Here is a 14481-nt window from a genome sequence, read left to right as displayed (position 1 = left end):
CCAACGCCGATGCTATCGGATTCCTCCTCTACGCCGTCGTCTTGCTCAGGTGAGTTCTGTTTTTGAACAACAAGATGTTGGCTATCAATTGGATCAATTTCACAAAATCAAAATCGGTTTCAACCGGTGAAATTGTTGTTTTGTGTTCTGATTATCTTGTTGTTGACGTGCTTTGATTTTTGTTGTTCATGTGCTTTGATTTTGATTTTTATATATCTTGCACCTGATTTTGAGTTTCCTTGTTGATGTGCTTAGATTTCAATTTTTCTTTATCTTCCACTTGATTTCGATTTTCCTTCTGTCACCTGATTTCGATTTCAAAGAACATCAAGAAAGAGTTTTGCAAGGATTTGGACCGACAAACTCCTCCTGTTGTTTTTTAGATTGAAGCCTCAAAGACACGCTTTTTCAAGGTCAAGAGCGGTTTTTCCAATTTGTCCATGTTTATAACCATATAACAGATGTGTATAAAACAAGTATATCCATTGTTTGGTATTAGTAGATTTTGCTAGTGGTTGCTTCACATCATTTTGCCTCATAATTTACTAGTTTACAATGTTCTAAGTTATGTGCTTTTTTTATAGTGTTATACATTGAAATAAGTGATTAGATTTTTCATGGTAAAATAAACTAATAAAAGAGTTATGAAAGTAAAATGCTATAATTGTATTAAATTTAAAGTACAATGGTATAAGAGAAATAAATAAAAGTATGTAGTTTTCTTTAAGTGTTAACGTAAAGGAATTAATGTAAAAGATATTGTATGAGGGTAATATGTCATTTTGTACCATCAATCAATGCACAATGTAACAACAAATTTCAATCAGAAATTTAATCTGTCAGTACTTCTAATTCAGTTAGCTTCTAACCTAATTATCTCTAACCTAGGGGTGAGCATTTGGACCGGACCGGACCGTTTTTTTGGACCCCTGGGCCGGTTCTCGGTTCTAAGATTTCTCGCCGGTCCGGTCCGGTTTTTTTCCCGGTTCGGTCCGGTTTTTACCGGGTTTAGAACCGGTTGGACATGATTAAAATTTTGTGACATTTTTTAAACACACATAACTCATTCGTTTTAAGTCGGATTGACCTGCGGTTTTTTCCAACATTTAGTTTACAGTTTGTAGATGAATTTAGACTATAATTTTGTTTATTTTGGTATTATATTCACCGTGTTACAATCCTTCAAAGTAGAGCTATCAAAGCTGAAAAAATTCAGCTTTTCAGCAACATTTTGTAATCTGTGATATTTTTTAAACACCCATAACTCATTCGTTTTAAGTCGAATTGACCTCCGATTTTTTCCAAAATTTAGTTTACAGTTTGTAGATGAGTTTAGACTATAATTTTGTTTATTTTGGTATTATATTCACTGAGTTACAATCCTTCAAAGTAGAGCTATCAAAGTTGAAAAAATTCAGTTTTTTAGCAAGATTTTGTAATCTGTGACGTTTTTTAAACACCCATAACTCATTTGTTTTAAGTTGGATTGACCTACAGTTTTTTCCAACAATTAGTTTACAATTTGTAGATGAATTTAGACTATAATTTTGTTTTTTTTGGTATTATATTCATTGAGTTACAATCCTTCAAAGTAGAGCTATCAAAGCTGAAATATTTCAGCTTTTTAGTATTATTTTATACTATAATTCCGAGTCCGCGTTTAGCACATGTGGTAGAGTTGTAAGTGAGTATCAAACTAGTTTATCGACATTGATAGTTGAAGCTTTGTTATGCATCCAAGTTTGGGTGATAAAGTTTACAATCCGATAGTTGACAACGTTGATGACATCTTGAATGATGATGATATAGCTTTGGGTAAAAAAATTACAATCTTTATTCTTTTTTTATACAATTATTACTTTTTATTAAATACTAACAACATTTTCATTTGTGTTTATGTAGAGATTGCACAAGCTTTAAATATGTTACATATGGATGACAATGATATGGGGAAGAGGCCAATGGAAGATTAGATTATGAGTTTATGAAATTTGTTACTTTGATTGATTTTAAAGTTTAAACTATGATTTTTGTTGTTATGGTAATACTTTTGTATTTTTTCTTAAAATTGTTTAACTTCTGTTGGTGAACTTGATTTATATGTTAGTTGCTTTTATTTGAAAAATTAATTTTTGCAAATTGCAAGTTATAATATTATACATCAATGTAGATTAGTTAGGCATGAAACGGAAACATATTAATTTTACAAGTTATAATATTATACATCAATGTAGATTACTTATTATACTCTATGCAATTAAAGTTGTATCGGTCCAAACGGGTCCAAAAACCAGAAAACCCGGACCTGGACACGACTCATCCGGTCCGGTCCATGGTCCACAAAATTCTCCATAACCGGTCCGGTCCAAGAGCCGGTCTGGTCCAAATGCTCACCCCTACTCTAACCGAATTAGTAACTATGAAACAAAATTTACTGTGAGAACTTCTAACTCAGTCAGCTTCTAACCCAGTTAGTAACTATGAAACAAAATTTACTGTGAGAACTTCTAACTCAGTCAGCTTCTAACCCAGTTAGTAACTATGAAACAAAATTTACTGTGAAACTTCTAACTCAGTCAGCTTCTAACCCAGTTAGTAACTATGAAACGACCCTTAATGTTAACCTAACTAGTCTTCTAATCTTTGGGAACTATATACTAAGACTAAATAACCACCTGCCTATTACTTGCTATCAATTACTAAAACATTTCGGAACAGTTGATATTTCTAAATGTAAACATCCTCTAAACATAAAGTAAAAATTGATTTTTAAGCTGCATGAAAATCGGTATATCTGATTGGTTTTTTAGGTCAACTTATTAGCTCAAATACCTCTAGTCCCTAACAAGCATATCATCAAATATATATTATGGAAACAACCAAGAGCAAGAGAGGATAAGAAACCATCTCAAAATTCAACCACACATAAGTATTAAATAGTCAAAAGAAACTCCTAACAACTCACTCAAGTCAAACAACCAAAAACCGAATAATAAAAATCCAAACATAAATCTCTAAAGTCTCAAAACCTCAGACATCAGATTAGTTTAAGAAACAATGCCGTCATTCAAGGACAAAGCAGCAAGCTGATCAGCAGGGCTTCCAACTCCAGCCTGACCATGACCACCCACATTCCTCAAAACATCCATAGCCTCAGCCACCTTTGCCTTCAAAGCTTCCGGAGACTCCAACAGATGAAGCACCTCCGTCTGATCCATCTCCAGCAGCATCCCTGTCACCTTAGCAGCCGACTCTCCCTCCACCTGTTCCACCAACGGGTACAAACTCTCCCCCAACATCTGCACATCCATCATATTTACACTTTTACCCCCTATCCAAATCTAATTCTTCAACAAAAAAACAACATTTAAAGAAAAAAGGGCTTACAGTTCTTTGTTCCGTTGGAGAAGCATTTGCAAGAGCAGAAGCCAAAGCACCGATCGGAATCGGCTGTGCCATTCCGGCCTCACGAAGTGGCATTCCGTTTCCGATGTCGTACGGAATGGAACCCATTGGAACTTCACCGACATTGCGTCCAGGTGGGTAACGGTACATCCGTCCACGTGGGACCATCTGTTGTTGCATGAGGGGGACGGGCTGTTGCTGATTCTGTTGACCGGGCATGCCACCTCGCCTGCCACCTGGACGCTGTCCTTGCTGACCTGGCGGAACCATTGGCATGAAGAAGTTCGGCATTGGGCCCCCTCCTGGCCTCATCCCTGGAACAAGTTGCTGTTGATACCCAAAACCAGGCTGTATCCACACACAATAAAAAATCATAAATCAAGATGGAATTGGAATTAGAATTAGAATTGGAATGGAACTGGAATAGGAATTGGAATTGGAATTGGAATTGGAATTACTTGGGGAGGAATGAAGGTAGGCTGAGCTTGACCATAAAACATTTGTTGACCAAGACCAGGACCACCAGGAGGGTACATTGGCATGCGGGGACCACCAGGAGCAGGTGCCATTGCAATAGGTCTCATCTGTGAAAACTGTGCCTGCTTTCATACAATTTAAACCATCACCAATTTTTATAAATAAAAAAAATGGACACAAATTCAGTTTACAAAAAAAATTAATTTGTAAACAAACCTGCAATCTTGCCCTTCTGTCTTCTTTGCGTTGAGCAAGTGCAACATAAAGAGGCTTGCTAGCAATCATCTTCCCATTCATCTCAGTCAGCTATAAAATTAGATACAAAAAGTTTAACTTTTTACATAAATTAACTTAAATATAATATAAATAATAAACGCAAACATCTGCTTACAGCTCTAGAAGCTTCCTCAGAAGTGGAAAATGCAACAAAGCCTGATCCTTTGCTAGTTCCATTAGGATCACGCATAACCTGTTGATTAAACAAATACAGTTAATTTAATCACCAATTTATGAAATTAGTTTGTATCTGATGATTCTTGATTAACAAACCTTGCAAGAAGTTATAGTACCAAAAGGAGTAAAGAACTCCTTGAGGCTTTCATCAGAAATGGTATCATCAAGATTCTTGATATAAAGATTCAGCCCTTGTGATTTGTCAACAGCTTCCTTCATTGTCTGTTCAAATCGTTGTTTCAGTTCCTGTTCTCTTTCATTCTTTTTCTGGGCTTTTCCAACATACCATTCTTTATCATCAAACTTCTGTCCATTAAGACCATCTACAGCTTTTGCAGCATCTTCAGCATTTTCAAAGTTGACAAAACCAAAGCATTTGGAGTTGCCTTCTGCATCCCTCATCACAACTGCACTTGTGATTGTTCCGTATTCACTGAATGCTTTGTTTAAGTCATCATCTGTTGTTGATTCAGACAGGTTCTTAACAAAGACATTAGTGAATTTGCTCTTGTCAACAGCCAATTCTCTTTCTTGCTTACGTAGGAAGGGGCCTACAAACACTTGCTTGTCATTCAGAAGCATGCCATTCAGCTTCTCAATGGCTTGTTGTGCAGCTTCCTCAGTGTCATACTGCACAAATCCATAGCCCTTTGATTGACCAGTCATGTCAGTAGCAATCTTGCAAGAAAGGATGTTGCCAAATGTAGAGAAGGTGTCATGAAGTGCTTTTTGGTCAATTGCCTTGTCCAAATTCTGTGACATTCAAGAAACAAACAAGAGATCAATCAGTAATGAAGACAATAAACGTATAGTTAGATAGATTTTGAAGTTTAAAAATACCTTGATAAATATATTCCCAGATCCACTCTTGCGTACACTGGGATCACGATGGGAATACATTATCCTAACAGCCTTTCCATTGAGAGGTGTGAAGTTCAGCACCTCTATCGCCCTTGCAGCTGTCATTAACATAACAAATGGAGTTTGAGACATAAATCTTGAAGATCAATCGAAACAGTTCACACAATGCATCTATATTCTAGGTTTTTAATTTCGTCTTCATCAAAAACGAATCCAGTTACTTATTTGCATATTCGATTTGATTTTCAGCTACCATTATTGCTAATTGAAATCAAGTACTATCAGAAGAAAGCGAAACGCTAGCAAGTTAGACAGATTATACACATTGCACTAAAGAAAATAGATTTCGGCGGAACTAACCATCCTGTGGGTTCACATAGTTGACATAGCCATAGCCAAGAGATCGTCGAGTAGACAAATCCCTGCAAACTCGAACCGAAACCACCTGACCTAGCTGGCTAAACAGCTCAAACAGTTGCGAATCGGTGACGTTCATCTCCAAATCACCGACATACAACGACGTTGGGACAAACTGCTGAGCGTTGCCGCCAGATGCAGCACCACCGTTCACCGGTTGAGGTTGAAGAACTTGCGCCGCCATCTCAAAACCCTAGCAAAAATTTTCTCTTTTCCAGGTATTTTTCTCTTTTTTTTGCTTTTGTAACTTCCCTCTCCCCCTTCTTATTTCAAATCTTAATAGATAGATAGAAGGGAAACTCAGATAAAAATTCAACTTACAACAAAACACACCGCAGAAACCCTAGAAATTTTTTCGCTTTTTTGTAGATGCTTGTTTTTTGTTTTGTTTTTGAAATGGTTACAGGTAGCTAGAGAGAGAGGAGAGGGAAGGATAATAGGTATGGATAGATTAGTCGGAGATCCGACCAGAGAACGGCTAGATCGCCGCTAGGTTACGGCGGGATGAATGAGAGAGAGGTAAGCCAAACAGAGAGAGGGTTGAGATAAGTGTTTTCCAGGGCATATAAATCCGCAAGCAACCGAGCTGAGGGCTTCGGGCACACGTGTGTGAAACGTGAGGGTCCATCTGTAAATATCTGGAAATATGAGGGCTAAACCAACGGTATGGAATTTTAAGAAAGACATCTAGTCTAGATACATATTAAAGAGGGTTCTTTGCCAAGTAACCTTTCATTCATAGTGTCTTAAATTTGTCGGTTAAACGATTTTATGTTTTTAGAAGGTAACATTGTCCCTTTTACTTATGTTAACCTCTTATCCAAGGTAAAACCGGTAAAAATCCTTTTCACCCTTAACAAACATTAAACAAACCCGTTAAAACCCTTTTTACAATCATTTCCCCAAATCAAACATCGAACCCCCAAATTGCTCTTGCATCGTAAACGGTGCAAACTCTTTGATCTACATTCTAAACCCTAGTATAAAACCCCCAAATTTCTTGTAAGAAATGCATTACCAGTCAACGTCGAACAATGGAGTCAACTAGATGGATGGGCTTATTACAGTCGACGTACATCACCATGGGTGTTTTGTCCTTAAACCAATGAAGTATCACCATCCGAAAATCATTAAGGTAAATGGTGTTAATTTTGGTTTAATGGATTATAACTCATTCTTATAATTCTTGAGAAAGTCATCGGGGAATTTTGTAGACATGTTTACTATTGCGTTCCAAGACAAAACATAGCAACTAAACTAAGGAAGCTACAATGTGTTCTTGATTACCAACAATTCCTTCGACATGCTTATATTGTTTTGAATCAATTTATACGTTGACATTCATGGTGAAGATTTAATAGGATACATGGTAGATGATGATCAAATAGTAAAGTCACGTGATGATGCTTTGTCTGGTAGAATATATGTTGACCATGAAGAAGAAGATGACATAATCAAGCTAAAGAGTAAGGATGATAGTCATCTTTGCACATAGTTTGTTGTTGAGAAAGAAAGTGGTCAACATGATTCTATTTTTGATGTTGATCTTGATGACATTGTATACACTACTCATAATCCTTCTACGCCTTGAAAGTCAATGAAACCAGTTCTCGGGATAAAGTTTAAAGATCCAAAAGAATTGAAGGAGTGTCTAACAAACTATATTGTGGACCATGGTTACGGGTTGTGGTATAAAAAATCATATAAAGAAAGATTATTGGTTAGGTGTGGGAAAAGAGGAAGTAAAGTATAGTGTCCATTTAGAGTTTGGGCTGCGTGGATGACCAAAGAGAGATCTTTCCAGATTAAAAGCTTGATACCATACCATAATTACTCTAGAAATTTGCATCTTGGATCACTTGTTACACATAACGGGATGGCCACCAACTATTCCAAGCAAATATTGGAGAAACTAGATTTGAGTTATAGATAATTGCAAGAGGATATAAAGGAGAAGTATAACCTAAATGTTAGTGTTAGTCAGTATCAAAAAGCAAAGAAAAGAGCAATTGGTGAGCTAGAAAGTAAGTTGAAAGAGCAGTATGCCATATTGTGGTCATATGGTGAGGAAATATGTAAATCTAATCTAGGGTCCATAATAAAGTTGGATGATCTAAACATGCCTGATGGTACCAACTGATGGAAACATGGTGTTCAAGATCAGTTTCAAAACATAAAACTTTTGAGTTTGCAATGGAAAACTTAAAATTAAAAATTGATCATCATAAAAGTTGACAAATGATCACATTACATGAACATGAAAGATTTAAATCAACAACCATAGAGGGATAAGATTGTTGGGTTTTGAGCATAACAAACAAAAACCTATGTGTGCATGCAACCCTAATTCTTGATCTATGTTTTCTGTAATTGAACATACAACTTTAGAACATCAAATGGAAAACCTAATTCTATTAGTATATTTTCAAAATCACTGACAAGGTTAAGAAAACATACCTTAATTGTTATATGGCAATAACAATACAAATCATTGGTGTTGTTGAAGCTTCAAGAGCAAGCACCACAAGTGTCGTGCCTCTGGTAGATCACACCCAACACTAATAAGAGGATGAGAGATAATAGAGGAAAATATGCTTAAGATTTTCGGTTATTCTTCTAGGGTTTCAAGTGGCCGAAAATCATAAGGGTTAGAGGTTTATTTATAGTGCATATAGGATGTCCTGGATAACCCTAATCTAAATATAATATTAATATTTTAAATTGGTAATTATCCAGCTCCTCATTTATCCACATGGGATAATCTAGAAACCTTAGATTATCCATATGAAAACTATCCACCTCCTTCCCTAGGAAGGCCCTAGAACCTTTTGCTCAACTATTGAACAATTGCACTTTAGCCTCTACACTTTTAATTAATTCTTTTAATCCTAAAATGAATTCCAATTAATTTCTGATTAAATATTAATTAAATATTGCATTTCTAATTAATATATTATTCTCATAATATATTAACAAATTATTTATTTCAATTTATTAATCAAATAATAAATTTAACCACTCTCTCTAAAAGTCATCATGTCTAGTTGCTAGTTTTGAGGGCAACCCAAAAGGACTGTGTTACTAGCAATTCAAGTATATACTAATTATAGTTATGTGCTTAGACACCTAATCCAATATTCTCCCACTTGGATAAGTCTAATAATTATAGTTGCCGGTATAACTTCTAAACTGATCAGCAAATTGTAACTCTCAAAGTTGTTGTCGAACTCTAACTTAGTCAGTTATGTGTCCTAAGATAAGTGATCATATAATCCTTCATTATGCAAGATATCATGTGGACAAATGACATGGAACATAAGTCAACACCAAATCATCGAGCGGCCCAAGATATCATTTTTCCCATTAAAGCAAAAAAGAACATATAAACTTTGACTTATATGCTTGTGTTATTTACTCACCAAATCACGCACAACAATACGTTTTATAACATCAAGTTACTGATGTGTTTACATATTATAAATGCACAATTGATTTGTAAACCACAACTCATATATCTTCGTTTAAAGATTATAGGATATCATTGTCTCAGAATTACTCGTGATAAATTCCATGAACTAATTCTCTCAGCGTGGGTTAATCTAATACTTAAATCTCCATTTAAAGTACTCATGAATATTGCAGCAAAGCCATTGCTATGTCTAAAACTCTTTAGACAATCTACAATCTAATTCATGATAGTCTTGATTCACTACTTACTTCTAAAAATATGATCGACTGTGGATGTTTAAATAACTGAATTATTCAGGAAGTAAAACATGCAAAATGAAACACAATAATAAACAATTGACAAAAGATAGTAAACAATACTCATAAATAATTCTTCATTACTTACTTATTAGAAGCCAATTACATTTACTTTGTTACAAGTTTCTAAATACCTATCTAACTACTAAAACTAATGTCATTTTTCAGACCAATGCTCTTTACATGCTGAACATGCTTAATCCTACTCATACCCTTTGTGAAGGGATCTACAAGATTATTTTCTGATGATACCCTATTCACGACGAGGTATCCTTCTTCTACTCCATGTCTGATAAAAATGGTATTTTTTGTCGATATGTCTCGATTTTCCATGATCTATCGGTTCCTTTGTCAGGGAAACCGCTCCTTCATCATCACAGAAAATCTCTATTGGCTCCTTTGTGGATGGCACAACTCCAAGGTCTCCGATGAAGTTCTTCAACCATATAGCCTCCTTTGATGCTTCTCTTGCCGCTATGTACTCTGATTCCCAGGTAGAATTAGCCACCATCTCATGTTTGGAATTTTTTCCAAGTTACCGCTCCTCCATTTAAGGTAAATACCCAACCAGATTGAGAACGGATGTTGTCTCTGTCTGTCTGAAAATTGGTGTCACTATACCCAGCCACTCTTAAGTTATCACTGCCACCAAACACAAGGACCCAGTCCTTAGTTCTTCGCAGATACTTAAGAACATTCTCTACTGCTATCCAATGAGCTCTACCCGGATTTCCCTAATATCGACAAACCATGCTCAAAGCAAAATTTGTTGGATTATGTGTCTAAGCCCATGACTATAATTGGTATGTACTAGACCCGAGAGTAGCATAGTCCTTTTGAGTTGCCTTCACCAATGCAACTTGATAGGGTGGACTTTTTAGAATAAGGTTATTTGTGATTTGTTAATATATTACAAGTATAATATATCAATATGAAATCATATTATTTAATTAGTATTGATCAAGAATTAATTGGGAATTAATTTAGTGATCAAAATAGACTAATTAAATATACAGGGACTGATTTGGTAAATCGATGATTCTTATAGTGTGGGCCAATGATCCATGGTTATTTGGGTGGGCTAAACCAATATGGATAGTCCATGGAGGTTAACCCATGGAGCCTAAGTAAGATGAAGAGTCATGGTGCATTAGGGTTTGCATGGATGTAACCCTAGCATTTGCCACATGTAACGCCCGTAGATCAGGGCTAGTCAATTTAGAGACGATAAGCGTCAAAAATGACTTTTTGATAAAAGATTATTTAGAATGAATAATCTTAACTAAGTTGTATTATATGTTACAAGGTTTCCGTGCATATAAAGAACGCCAAAATCCGAGTTATAACGAAGAAGTTATGACTTGTTGAAGTTTCGCGACAGAACCGGCACAACGCTGAATGACGTAAAAGTTAATTCACGTTAGAGTGATATTTAGCCTTAGCGATCTAAATGAGAATTGAAAATCTCGTTGTTAGTAGCGAAACGACGAAAAGTTAGGCAAGAACGGACGTCAAACGAAGAAGTTATGAATTTATAACGAAATTTTCTGTCCTGACCTATTAAAAATAAATAATAAAAATAAAAGTCAAAATTAGCCGACGGAGTCTAAACGAAAGTCGTAGAGCGTAGTCTCACCTACGCGTGGATATAAAGAACGTCGAAAACGGAGTTCGTATGAAGAAGATATGAATTTCGAAGTTTATTAATGAATTAATAATTAAATTTAATTATTAAATCCCGGTATTATCCGAAGGCGAGTCATCGGACTCATCCGAAGTACGCCCCGCGTACAGCGAAGCATGACGACCTTCGCACTCGATTTCTTCGGATGACGCATGCAGTGACGTTTCGGACGCGTACGCCCTGCGTACGCCTGTACGCCCCGCGTACTCCGAGGCTCCAGCCTCCTATAAATAGGATGCGAGGGCAGCCGGCTCAATTGCTATTTTTCTCTCTTCTCTCTCCCGTTTTGCATCGTTTTACGTGCCCGAAGTGTCCCGAAGCCCCAGTCTCAATCTCAAATCCCGAAGCAAGATCCGAAGCCCCGAGAATCCCGAAGAGCGAGATTCCCGAGTCGAAGCTCTGCCCGCGAGAAGTTCAATTTTTGTGAAGATCTTCCAGATCTGCGGAGATATACTACTTCTGCAAGCCGTAGTGCTGTCTGATCATCTTCTAATCAAGTGAGTGTATACTACCTTTCATAAACACGATAATAATACAAGTATGGTTTGAGTGTATTAAGTATATTGTTGTTTATATGTGTGAGTGTGTAGTTACTTTCTTCTAACACATAAATATGAAGTATTTGCTATGAAATACGTGCTGTGTTTATATGTTATTTGTCAATTTGAGATGGGCATGGAAATTGGAGTTTTATACGGGTGTTAAATGATTTAAACTGTGTAAGTATTTATACCTACAAAATTGTTGGGTAGAACATAGGTAGATGGAATAGTTGGTAACTATGGAGTTAGCGCCTATTGTATAAACCTTGGCAACGATGTGACTTCGTGCCTATTTGATGAATCTTGGCGACTATGGAGTTAGCACACGTTGAGTAAACTTTGGCGACTATGGAGTTAGCGCTTGTTGAGTAAACCTTGGCGACTATGGAGTTAGCGCTTGTTGAGTAAACCTTGGCGACTATGGAGTTAGCGCTTGTTGAGTAGACCTTGGCGACTATGGAGTCAGCGCCAAATAACTATGGATTTAGTACTTGATAAATAAGCTTTGGCAGCAATGGAATTCCTGCCAAATTCCTTACGAATAAATGAATGAAGGATAGTTGGTTCTTAGGGTAAAACCTTAAGAAGATAATGGGGATGGGTAATTGGGTTGATTGTTTGCTGATTAAATATAATAATTATATTATTGTGGGTTGAAAACCCTATATGCTCACCAGGCTCCCAAGCCTGACCCACTCAGTTTTCTTTTCATTACAGGTAATGGCACAAGGGTATAAGTTGGTGGACTTGACGAGAGATTTTGGGATTATAGATCAGTAGTTATAAATAACTATTGTAATATCTATTTTATATTGTTTATGCTTCTGGTCTGTAACGAAAATGACATCCCGAGGTTTTATTATTTAATGAAAATACATTCTTTCGAGAAATGTTTTGATAAATGGTTATCATATTTTATTTTGGGAACGAATTCCGCAACCGTTTTCTTTAAACGATCACTCTGATTTATAAAACAAAGCATAAACAAATCGGTCTTTTCTGGCCGTGAAATTGGGGATGTCACACCACATTATAAATAGACCCCTTTAGAGCCAAAATCGGTTGCCACAACATTCTTGGAGAGTGTGTATTGATTTTGAGCTAAGTAATTTATTCTCTCACGCCTCCTTTTGCACTTGGTGTTTATGACACATCAGAGTCATCACATTTAAGGTGCTAACGCTTTTGAAGGCCAAGAACTACAAGTCCTACTAAGAGGTAAGTTATCTAACTAGTTATCTTGTTCAATTGTCAAAATTGTATGCTAGTTAGGATGAATGCTTTGAAAAATCCAATTGCATGTATAATTAGAGAAAACATAGATCTAAAGCATTTAGGGTTGCATGTGCATTATAAGGTTGTTAGAGTGCTCAAAACCCATTAGTGGTATCAGAGCCTAAGATTGTTTTCTGTTATACTTGATGCTTATTAAATTTCCAACTTCAAAAAATCGATTTTTCTGGCTTCTGACTGATGAACTCGCCGAGTCATTGGCTGACTCGACGAGTCGACTCAGTAATAGACCAACTCGACGAGTCAGGTTCATGCACTCGTCAAATTGATGGCTCTGGGTGCAGGATTTCGAGTTTTTAGCCAAAATTGTATTAAGATTATTACCACAAACTATTTTATGAAACATGAAATCTGTTTTCTTGATATGGTAGTGATCATGCTTATCCAATTAAAGGATAATTGTCAAAATTTCAAGATTTGTATTAGTTTATATGATTAGGCTAATTTCTTGCAAATTGTGTATATTAATTATCTTAACTTATGAGTTTAACTAGATCATAGACAAATTATTTGATTATTGTGTTAATTAAAATATTGATCTAAATGCCTTTAATGAACTCCATAACTTTTCCTCAAGTTATGGAAAATGAAAAGTTTTTCTTTAAAAGTCATTAAACTCATAAGTTATGGAAATGAAAAGTTTTGAAGAGGTTCAATACTTGCCCTCAAGTTCTGGAGTTTGTAAAGTCACACTTATGAATACTTTAATTCCAAACACTACTAGAAAACAACCCTTTAATGACACGCAAACAATGATACTCGCTGATAGAGAATGCGCATTTGTGCGTGCCCTAAAAAATAATTTCAGTTTTGAAAATTTTGAAGGATAAAGGACATGCATTTGTGCGTGACCTAAAATTAGTGTCAAAAAAGAAAAAAAAAAAGAAAATGCGGAGGTCGCCTTTCATAAAATGTGTGTCGTCTAAATGTGTCGCTTTATAACATTTTAATGAAGTATTTAAGGCGCGATTTCACCCTCCTCTTGAATCCCAAAAATTAACACCCCCCCTTTCCAATTAGCAAGGAAAAGCCCTAGCCTTTGTCTTCATAACAGCATCGCACCACCACCCAACCTCCGATCTCGCACCGCCAAGTGTCTCCGACCATCTTCTCCAACCATTCTTTCCTGTCGCACTACACCGATAACAAAACCCCCATACCTATTTTAGGTCACCATTCACCAACAACCTCACTATTCTGAGACTTTAAATCGAGTGTTCATTTGACCATAAAAGTCAAAATTGAATCGAATTTTCATTCAACACAAAGTCATTGATAAGACTGACGATGCCTCCGCCTCTGGTCTCTAGTCAACGAAACCGACGAAGCCTCCTCCTCCAGCCGCTTCCGTCTCCCCCTTCTTTCACGTTGTTTACAGGTACGATCCATCAGCCATGAGACCACAAATCAACAAGAAAGGTGTGTATAGTTTTAGTTTGTGTTTCTGTCAGGGGATTTTTTATACTCCTCGTTTCACCTTTTATTTTCAAGAAAATCATATTCATGAAAATTGTAATTATAGATCGTTAGAAGCATAGGAGTTGTGGTTGTAGGTCTGGATTTAGGGAAAGAAAGGTCACTGGT

The 14481-nt window shown here is 36.2% G+C and overlaps 1 protein-coding gene across 2 annotated transcripts; it reads right to left on the bottom strand.

The window, feature by feature from the left end:
- Positions 1–2908: 2908 nt before the first annotated feature.
- On the bottom strand, positions 2909–6164 carry LOC111877428 (polyadenylate-binding protein 2). 2 transcript variants are annotated; one of them, XM_023873955.3, is made up of 8 exons: positions 5557–6164; positions 5176–5294; positions 4432–5088; positions 4274–4351; positions 4099–4188; positions 3864–4007; positions 3388–3753; positions 2909–3299 (listed from the first exon to the last, which is right to left on the bottom strand). In XM_023873955.3, exons 1-8 carry the CDS (start codon positions 5795–5797, stop codon positions 3048–3050), a joined length of 1947 nt encoding a protein of 648 aa, XP_023729723.1. In that variant the 5' UTR covers positions 5798–6164; the 3' UTR covers positions 2909–3047. The 2 variants fall into 2 exon arrangements, with proteins under 2 accessions (XP_023729723.1, XP_023729728.1); XM_023873960.3 differs by having other exon boundaries at positions 3864–4004.
- Between the last annotated feature and the right edge of the window lie 8317 nt (positions 6165–14481).

Source organism: Lactuca sativa, chromosome 5 (assembly GCF_002870075.4).
Source record: "Lactuca sativa cultivar Salinas chromosome 5, Lsat_Salinas_v11, whole genome shotgun sequence".
NCBI classification, from domain to species: Eukaryota; Viridiplantae; Streptophyta; class Magnoliopsida; order Asterales; family Asteraceae; genus Lactuca; species Lactuca sativa.
Note: the sequence above shows the minus strand (reverse complement) of the source record. Positions and strands in the feature narration are given on the sequence as shown.

Coding starts and splice junctions, on each gene's coding strand:
- LOC111877428 (XM_023873955.3), bottom strand. CDS start 5,797: ATGGCGGCGCAAGTTCTTCAACCTCAACCGGTGAACGGTGGTGCTGCA. Junction 5,089..5,175: donor CTGGGAATATATTTATCAAG/GTATTTTTAAAC, acceptor TGAATGTCACAG/AATTTGGACAAGGCAATTGA. Junction 4,008..4,098: donor ACAGAAGGGCAAGATTGCAG/GTTTGTTTACAA, acceptor ATTGTATGAAAG/CAGGCACAGTTTTCACAGAT.